Source organism: Hordeum vulgare, chromosome 6H (genome assembly GCF_904849725.1).
Source record: "Hordeum vulgare subsp. vulgare chromosome 6H, MorexV3_pseudomolecules_assembly, whole genome shotgun sequence".
NCBI classification, from domain to species: domain Eukaryota; kingdom Viridiplantae; phylum Streptophyta; class Magnoliopsida; order Poales; family Poaceae; genus Hordeum; species Hordeum vulgare.
Window position 1 is genome coordinate 34,522,037 of NC_058523.1, and position 9,656 is coordinate 34,531,692.

General features: G+C 41.7%; 1 protein-coding gene and 1 long non-coding RNA gene across 2 annotated transcripts; both read right to left on the bottom strand.

Annotated features, from left to right (window-relative positions):
• Positions 1–6,452: 6,452 nt before the first annotated feature.
• LOC123403011 lies at positions 6,453–7,256 on the bottom strand. The gene is made up of 2 exons (XR_006611386.1): positions 6,791–7,256; positions 6,453–6,701 (listed from the first exon to the last, which is right to left on the bottom strand). It is a non-coding gene; the product is annotated as an uncharacterized LOC123403011 (long non-coding RNA).
• Positions 7,257–7,572: 316 nt separating this feature from the next.
• On the bottom strand, positions 7,573–8,980 carry LOC123403012 (translation initiation factor IF-2-like). The gene has a single exon (XM_045096989.1). It carries the CDS (start codon positions 8,627–8,629, stop codon positions 8,258–8,260), a length of 372 nt encoding a protein of 123 aa, XP_044952924.1. The 5' UTR covers positions 8,630–8,980; the 3' UTR covers positions 7,573–8,257.
• Positions 8,981–9,656: the final 676 nt, after the last annotated feature.

Consider the following 9,656-nt stretch of genomic DNA (forward strand, 5'->3'; position numbering starts at 1 on the left):
GCCCTTCAGGGACTTTAATATATATTTCCGAAATGAGTGACTCATATGAGTATGTAGCCACTTCATCCATCAACCGCATGGATAATATTATTTGTACTGCCAATGGTATTGATTATCGAAACATAGTTCCACTCATACCAAGAAGGTATGTTACATCATAATTTGATGTCGGGTCTCTGCGTGAACCCTTTTGCTACAAGACTCGCTTTCTCACCACCTCATTGACTTTGTCTATGAATGAGAAGTTTTTAGTATTCCATATGAAAGATACTTATGAGGAGTAGGTATTCTGTGGTATATACCACTCGTTTGTAGAGCGAGTGCTATTCTTCATTACTTGCTTCCTTTTATGTGAACCAATATGAGTACAAGAGGCACTCTACCATGGATTTTGGTTCAGGGCCCAAAAGATTTTAGCAATTTTCAGAAGAAATATATGTCGACAAATGTAGACTTATGTTATATGATTCTAGAGGAATCAATGAAATTTGTGGAAATGTATTTATTCCTTTTAACTCCTTGTGATTTCCTACAACAATGGAGTCAAGGTGTTTCGATGTCCCGACACGAAAACATTTGTGCACATTTATGTCGGGCTTTGGATGATGAGCATCCAGTGAGGTGTCTTTCAACTTGATGTTGAATTACATTTACTGGTTGAGGATTTGATTTCCTCTATTTCCGCAGAAGCATATGCGAGATTATATCTCGTGTGGTCAGATTTCTCCCCCTCTTGCTCTCATTCGGGAGAAGAGTGGTTTATCAGGTACCTCCACTCTTTGACACTTTACTGCAGGAATATAATTGAGTAACACCTTTTTCATCAGTAAATGTATGTGGCAGAATTGCAATGTGTTGCAAATATGTGATTCTAAACTTCTTGTTCAGATTCTTTGAGTACGTGGATATAAGGACTGAATGTGAATAACATTTCTAATTTATTTCTTGGCATTCTTTGTGGTATTTATCTCCCCCTAATGCCAGAAATGTCCTTATTGCTGATGCAATCAGCATACGGGCTATGAATAATTTTGATTGACGGATAAATTGTCATTCCTCACTTAGATCCCTAATTTTCTGTGAGAGCCCATTGATGTATGTTGGAGTGGTGATATCGGTATGTAACCGAATTATCGCAGATAGGAAATACTTTGTTGATTTCCACGTAATTACTAAAAGGGGAAAGTAGTATGCTATGCAGTTGGTATGATTTATATCATACTTACGGTGTGTAATGCCGTATTTGTCTAGCATGAGGCTAGTAAATCATGATTCTATAAGTTTGGTCATATTATTAATTTCACTATCTTTGATAAGATATTGAACTAAACCATTTTGAGTATGTACATAAAGTAGTATATATAATAAAATATTTCTTGTGAAATGAGTTCAACAAAGTTGTCCATTCGAATGGATTTGTCCCTTGTTTAGGATAACTTGCTCTTACTTTGAGAATTTGAGCAATTGATTTAGTTATATCATTCATGGTTTGTTTGACAAGAGACACACTAGAAATCATTTTATAAGTGTTTCCATGAGTACCATAAAGTATCTATAAAATACCACACAATGGTTGAGAATGCACATATCTTCTCAATGTGTTCAAGGAAGAATGAGTTGGCTCATTTAGAATTGTAAGGTGAGAGTTCCTTAAATTAATTTCCCTTATGGCACATGTGGTGCACATAAAATCTGATGATTTGGGAAATTTTGCAACTTGTTAAGTTGTGACCAATAGAATTGTCAATAATTTTCTAAACAACCCCAAACCTGGATTGTAAGGCTTAAAACCAAATATTTTGTAAGATTTAGAAAATTATTGTGTACGCAACAAAACTGAGTATGAATTGATTCATACATGCAAAAAATATCAAATATAATGTCCAAGAAATAGGATATTGGACATTTATACTACATGTAGTAGTACGACTATAGGCAAACAATATTTTGGGAATAATCGGGATATTACATGAGGTCTCTCATATTACGGAAAAATGAGTTATGCAAACATATCATAGGCACAAACGAATTGATCATTCTTTTATTGCACTATATTTTTGGTTCTCCTTCTGATGAAGATTCGAGAACATCATTTACCAGAATAGTTTATGGTCGTATGTTTGCAAATTTTCAAATACCACAATGAACTTATTTGCCTTTTAATAAACTCATGGTGTGGTTTGACCATATGTTTGAGGGTTTTGTAATCATAGGTACGATATTCATGTAACCACACATTTGACAAACTTGAGAGTTGTCTTTGTAATCTTTTAAAAAAATGATCAATTACTAATTAAAAAGGTAATTATGTCATTGGTTGTCTTTATCCTCCACTTTACTTTGAATGCCTCATTGTTCTATTTTGTGACCACTGACATGCATAGTATTCTCAATGCTAGCAAATATTTAAAGCACCCGTTGGGTGAATATGATGAGTTTAAGAAATAACATGTTTCTTTACCATGAAAATGGTAATACCATCATAAGGAGATGTAAAGTGTATTAAGGGCTTTTCAACCTGATCTGCATATGAAAGTGTCAGATCATGAGATCTCAACTTCAAGTTGATTTTATAATTACCAAAATTGTAAGTTGCGATAGACTTGAGGTCTTGAAAAATTATTGGGTGATCATTCCAAATGTGCTCGGGGCAGCATGTTTCTCTTAAGGGAAATATTCAAGGTGAATAAATATTCATCCATTGTGTACTTAGTTTGAGAACTAAGTGAAGTTGGTGAGAGATGAAATACATATGATCATACTTTAGCTATTAAGAGAATAGTCATGACACATATTCCGAAGGTGAGGTTATAGTAGCAATAATACCTCGGGTGGATACAACTACTCATGTCGTAAATCATCTTACAATAAATAATCTCACCTAACATGTACTTCTGTATTTGGAAATGTGAGCCATGCGTTACTTGAAAATGCTAATGCATTTATTTAATTTACTTCTAGGAGTAAGTGGCATCTATAAATAAATGATTTGTTTGAGAATAATCATGGTCAAGGTGATCCTTGGTGAACCTGGGTGTATCCTTCAATATAACACATGTGATTAAATTATTGCTAATGTTTTGGACTTCATTCTTGAGGAAGTGTGTGACTTTAGAGTCACTGCCAAAACGTATAGACTTGCATGCTTAACATTGGTTAGTCACTATGAAATTATAACCACGATGTCCTGTGGACCTTGTGAAAGTGTTGAGACACTTAATCATTGTCATAAATTATGTGGTCCATCATGATGGATGGACGACACTATAATTAGAAATATTGTCGTAGGCTTCATTGCCATGTATTTTACCAATGTAATAGAAGGTAATCACAAGTAAATGCAAATATTTATGTAGTTCCCTATGACATATTCAAGCAAAAAGAGGCTTGAATAATTGATATTGGTAGATAATACCATTCAACATGCAATAATCATGCATGAATTTACTATGATAGTAAATCATTTTAGTGAACAACAACAATTGCTTCAGAGGAGCAAATTTTAGTACGGCTAATGCCATATAGCCATATGTGTAGACCTCAATTTATATAGGATAACACTTTAAAGGTAATCACCAATATGGTGTAGATCTCGCAGTAATAGAAAACATAGTCTGACTTTTGTCAGTAGATGTTCATAATTCTATTACCTTATGTTATGCTATTTTTTAAGAAAATCAATTTGAAGGTAGTCATGTGTGAGAATGACATGATGTATACCTTGCAGTAATAATGGTAGTCTGCAAAATTTTGCAGTAGATGCCAATATTACTTTATGATATATTGAGATAGTCACATCTAATATTAATATTTGGAAGAACACTTTGAAGGTAATCATCTAGTTAATTGACAAGATGTAGACCTCACAGTAGTGATGAATAATCTGCGAATTATGCAATAGATGTCATCAATACCTTGTGATTCACAAATAATATTTTAGAGGGTCTCATTAATTATGAGACTTTATAATTTATTTGTTTATATATAGTTTTGCAAGATAGTCTCAATGCAAAACTAAAGTCGTTGCACTAGAAACATGTCATCGGGATAAACATGGCATCTCCCCTAATAATAAAGCGCGGAGCGCTTCTGTCGTCCATCGTGGCAATTTTGCATAAACCCCCCTATGTTTTGTTGAAATCAACCCACAATCCTTCATTAAGTGGAAAAAAACGTTTCATTGTTTTAAAAAAACTATCCCATTACCTCCGTCTTCCCCACCCCGCAGACCTCCCTGCCCCCTTCGTATCCAGATCGATCCACAGAGAGAAGAAGAGGGGAGCCACCGCCGCCTGCGCCGCGGACGCCACCGCCCACATCCCAAGCCGCCGGCAAGCGCCCCCGAGAAGGAGAGGCGAGAGAGGAGAGGGATCCGGCAGGCCGAGGACGACGACGAGCTTGTCGGCTTTGAGGAGGGAGGTGACGAGGAGCGGGGAGCTCGGGCGGACATGCGGAGGGGATGACCATCCCTCGAGGTCGGCCCACGCCCCGGCGCGGAGCGGGGAGCTGCTGCCCAAGGGCAGCGGCCCCGACGCGGCGGCTGCGGCGGTGCGGCACGAGGGGTGGATGGTGCGGTACGGGCGGCGGAAGATCGGGAGGTCCTTCTTCCACACCCGCTACTTCGTGCTCGACAACAAGCTCCTCGCATACTACAAGAAGCAGGCCAAGGACAACAACATGGTAGGTGCTCCAGACTTTCATAGCTCCGTACCAGAGTTTCTGGTCAGAGTCGGATCGTTTGAGTTGATCTGAAGCTGAGCAAATCTGTTCATTATAATTTGCAAGTGCTCTGTTGAGCTGGGGCTGTTGAACAAGAGGGGATGCTTTTAGTTGAGTGTGGGAAGTGCTAACGAATGTGCCTCGCGAATTAGTGGGGTTTTCCTTTTTCCTGTGAATCATGTGAGCAACTTGCTTGATCTGCCTGGAGCCCTGGACCTTTTTTAGTGTTCCAATAATTGAGTCTACTGTTCTCCTGAAAGGTGCTGTTTTCATAGATGTACAACACATAGATGGGGGGGTAAGAAGTAAGAATGTTTGAAACATATTTCCCTGTTTCTGTGGGAACCGACAAGTTTCAGTTAGCTGCATTCCTCTTTGTTTGGCCCTTAGCAAGAGGTTTCCAATGCAATGAGAAAATGTGACAATTTGATACCAGTACATTGTTCAAGTGGTATATTCCGCAGCAGGGGCATGGTGCTTGTATTTAACTTTCCGGAGCAAATCTTGTGGATGTGCATGTTCCACTGTTTCTCATCTTCTTTTGTATATACCATAAGCATGTATTACTGGTTTTGCGATGACAGGCTGTAAAACAAACAGATAAAATGATTAGATACAACAGTACCAAAAAAACATACTGATAGAAAGCCGTAGACACAGTAACCAACTAAACTTCATTTACTCACATATCTTACTAAAAGAGTCTAACTCAATGTCAGTGTTGCACATAATACCTGCAATTTTTGTAAAAATGTTCACAAATGATTGAATGTATGCAGTTAAACAGTAATGCTTCTGAGTCTTTCTGATTATATACCTGAGTGAATTTTAAAGAATTAATTGTGGGGGTGGATCCGAATATTATAGTATATTTTTAAAAATGTTTCTTGAAATTCAGAATAATTCTTTGAGTTACCAAGTTTTTTGACAACCATGATATTTTTAAAAAAATATGAACATTGTTTCAACTTGTGAATTGTGAATAAAATTAAAAGAAGAAATATTTTTTGCATTTATGAACAATTTTTTGAAATCATGAGATAAGATATGAACATAATGTGGTCATCACCATTGAAGATGGTGGTTTTTTCTCCCCTTGCAACGCCCGGACCTTTTGCTTATATGCTTATGAGTTTTGGCCCTTTTCTCGGAGGAAACTAATGGATATTTTTGCTGAACTTGGCTAGAACAGAAGCTTCTCCTGCATGTGATTTCAGATTTCAGATTTGTTCCTTGAATCAGTAGCTCTGATATTTAATTTCTCTGTTCAATGGAAGGCGCATATGAGCTGCTGAGTGATACATTAGCTGTTGGGTAAATAGAAATTATATTCTGATGCTTATGTTGATGTGTTTTTGCCCTTTCCTGGGAACAGAGTTAATGGATATATTTGCTGAAGTTTAAATAGAACAGAAGCTTTTTGTATGTGATTTGTACCAAATGTAGCATGTGGATTTCAACTGTTTGTTGCTTGATGAATCAGTGGCACTGACATTTGTTCCCAGTGTTATTCTACTTCTGAGTCCAATTAACGCGCATATGAGCTACCGAGTGATATATTAGCAGCTGTGAAAACAGATGTAATATGATATGGATTATTGGTGTGTATCATATCTGAGTCAAGAGTGCGAAAAGAAGATAGCCCTATCCGTTAAAATGGACCAATGTGTTTTCAAATGTTTGCCGACTTATTTTCCTCAATGAAAATCTCGAGAAAATGCTAAGAATTTGGCTTCTCCAATCTCCATGCATCGGCAGGAGTTTATTTTCAGCATTATTGATAACCCGATTGTGCAATTACACCAGTCAGCAACTCCATAATGCACAAAAGCTTACACACTAGGATCCTTCTAGAAATGGCAGCATGCTTTGTGACTGACGGCTCAAAACCGGGCTGTGACCTGGGAGAACAGCGCTTTGAAATCCTTCGTCGAGGTGCCCAAATCGAATGCCTTGAATTTTACCTCTTCATATTGCAGGGCCTGTTTCAAGAGAAGTACAAAATCAGAATGATAGTCCTCAAGTGTCTGTCCATAGAATAAAGTTGCAGCAATTATCATATATGTTATACCTGAACACAAACTTCGGCCACATCAGCTCTAGGAATCGCCTTAGTGTCAGTCTGGAGAAGCTCATCATCCTTCCCAACAATCAGCTCCCGTACTCCCCCATCTTTGTCTTGCAGACCATCAGGCCTAAATCAAAGGAAAAAGAAGGAAATGATAGCATATTATGTATCAGCGAAGAGTTAAGAGGCTGAACCAGAGCCTCCTCTCTCTCTCACTCCGTGTGGAAACAACAAATGACCCTTTAGGAAGGAGTATTCAAAAATCTTGAGTTTATTCTCATCAAAGGAGCAGACATTACTGACATCAACTTCCACGTGACCCCCAAGATTGAGAAGATTGTGTGGAACTTCCGAGAGATGAAATCAATTCATGGAGTCAGCCGCCTTCCACGATCATTTTATACGGTCATACATATGAATATAAGTCTATTTAAAATTTCTACTAGAAAACAACATATGAATGTATATAGATATACATTATAAGTATAGATTCATTCATTTTGTTTTATATGTAGTCCCTTATTAGAATTACTAAAAAGACTTATATTTAAAAATAGAAGGAGTAGTTGCTATAATGATTTATCGTATGTTTAGATATCTACTTACACTTCAATGGCGGTGCAAAGTTCAACTACATGTTGACGAAGGACATGAGGGAAGGGGATTCAAATACAAAATTCATGATCCGAAAATCGACAATCTAAACCCAATGCAACGCACGGACACTTTTACTAGTAGATATAGATAGAGGTCTAAAACTTGACAAGTACTAATCACAGCACTAGTAGTTGGACCTATCTCAGGAATCCTGAATTTATAGGGTATAAAAACATGAAAGTACTAAAGCTGTACTAGTACTATGATTAATCTGCTAGGTGCCGATGGATACGTGCTACAAAGCAGATACTATTAGTAATAAGTAGTACCACTGTACAAGAGTACTTAGGCAAGTACGATGGAGTACACAGCCTGTGCTGCCGAAGCCGAACGGATAAGGAGAGAAACCAGGAGCGACCCAGGAATCAATCCTTAATCCCGTGACTCACAGGCGAAGGCTCCCATGGTCGCTCGGCTGCATCAGCGCCGGGAGGAGCACCCTCCAGGCCTCCACGCTCTTCCTCGTCGGAGTAGCCGCCGGGAGGTGGGTGCCGGGCGCGACACCGTTGGAGGCGCTGTCGGAGGTGCCGTCGGCGAGTCCAAGCACGGCTGGGCTCCATGTGCCAGTACGGCCGGAGCGGCTACTCAACGGCTGCCTCGCCTCGATGACCTCCGCTTCCGGTGATGGAGTGGCCGGAGGAGGATGGTACGGCCCGTCCCCGTGAATCGGCCAGTAGGAGACGGCGAGCCTCGGGCGAGCGTGATGGAGCCGGGGACGCGGCCGGCGCAACCAGCGCCGATGAGGTTGTGGGCGGAGCCAGAGCGAGTGGAGCCAGGGCCGCGATGGTCGTCTCCTCTCCTCGGGCTCTGTCTTCACATCGATGTGTCGCCGCGGCCTCGAGCCAATTGCTGGTCTCCACCACCACCTGAGGCGGCCGCACTGCCGCGAGGAGCCGGGCCGGCTGCGGGCACGGGCGCTCCCGACACGCTCGTCCTCGTCTGAGGATTCTCCAGGGAACAGGGTGCCCGGCGCGGCGCTGTTGGAGGCGCCGTTTGCGAGCCCGGGGACGGCTGGGCTCCAAGTCGCCACGCGTGCGGCGCGGCTGCTCGACGGAGGGCTGGTGAGCGGAACGCCGAGGGCCAGCGGCGGTGAACCTCCGCACGTGGCAAAGGCTGAGGGGTGGCCGGTGTCAGGGACGGCAGGCTCGGCGGCGCGATGGCGTCGCCCAGGACGAGCGCTACCATCGGCCCCGACAACCGCTAGGGTCGGATGCTGCAGCGGCGCTGGTTCCACCCTCTACACTGGAAACGGCAAAGGTTGTGCACTTGCCGCTGGAGCGGCGGCGACGGACATCGTCGCGATGAAGGCCAAGTCCGTTGAAATCGAATCGCTCTAGCCGGAGAGTCGTGCTCATAACGTGTTAAAAGTAAAACAAGATTGAATGAAAGTGAATGGACCAGCAGTCCTCTTTCTATTGATTTTCAAGTATATATACATCTGAAAGAGGTATGAAGAAGAGGTGTCTGTTGGGAGGCATCCCTCCAGAACAGGTGCCTGTTGGCAATAGACACAAAGAGGAGACACGACTGTTCGGGTTGGACATATCCATTGAATTAATCTACTAATTAATTTCTAACAAAATTCACAATATATATTTAACCGCGACTATGACGTTTCAGATAAGTTCTGTTGCATGTCGTTGTGTCTTCCAGATGCACTTTCATTGCTTTTTAAAACAGGACGCGTCATATTTTTCAGCACATGGACATAACACCGGAGGGATGAAGTAGGATAATGCGGATCCAGGTCGGACAGCGAGATGGAGGCGATTCAAGGCAGAGAGTCCATCGACGGATGCTTGGCCCAGAGGTGCGGGCGCGTCGGGCGAGGGGAGAACCGCATCTTCGTTGTTTGGAACCCCCGCCATGGCCACGAGACCGTGGTGAGACCCCTGCTCATCAGAGTAAGGCAAACAAAAGTTGCATTAATATCCCTAGAACTTGTGTTCATGGTGGGAGGGATGATATTGACCATCTGGTCAGAATCTATGATGGAGAGTCGCAAAGCCCTATGCTCTTGCTGCCAGTCCTGTTGTTGAGAACGTCGCATGGGAAACAAAAAATTTCCTACGCGCACGAAGACCTATCATGGTGATGTCCATCTACGAGAGGGGATGAGTGATCTACGTACCCTTGTAGACCGTACAGCAGAAGCGTTAGTTAACGCGGTTGATGTAGTGGAACGTCCTCACGTCCCTCGATCCGCCCCGCG

Coding starts and splice junctions, on each gene's coding strand:
- LOC123403012 (XM_045096989.1), bottom strand. CDS start 8,629: ATGGTAGCGCTCGTCCTGGGCGACGCCATCGCGCCGCCGAGCCTGCCG.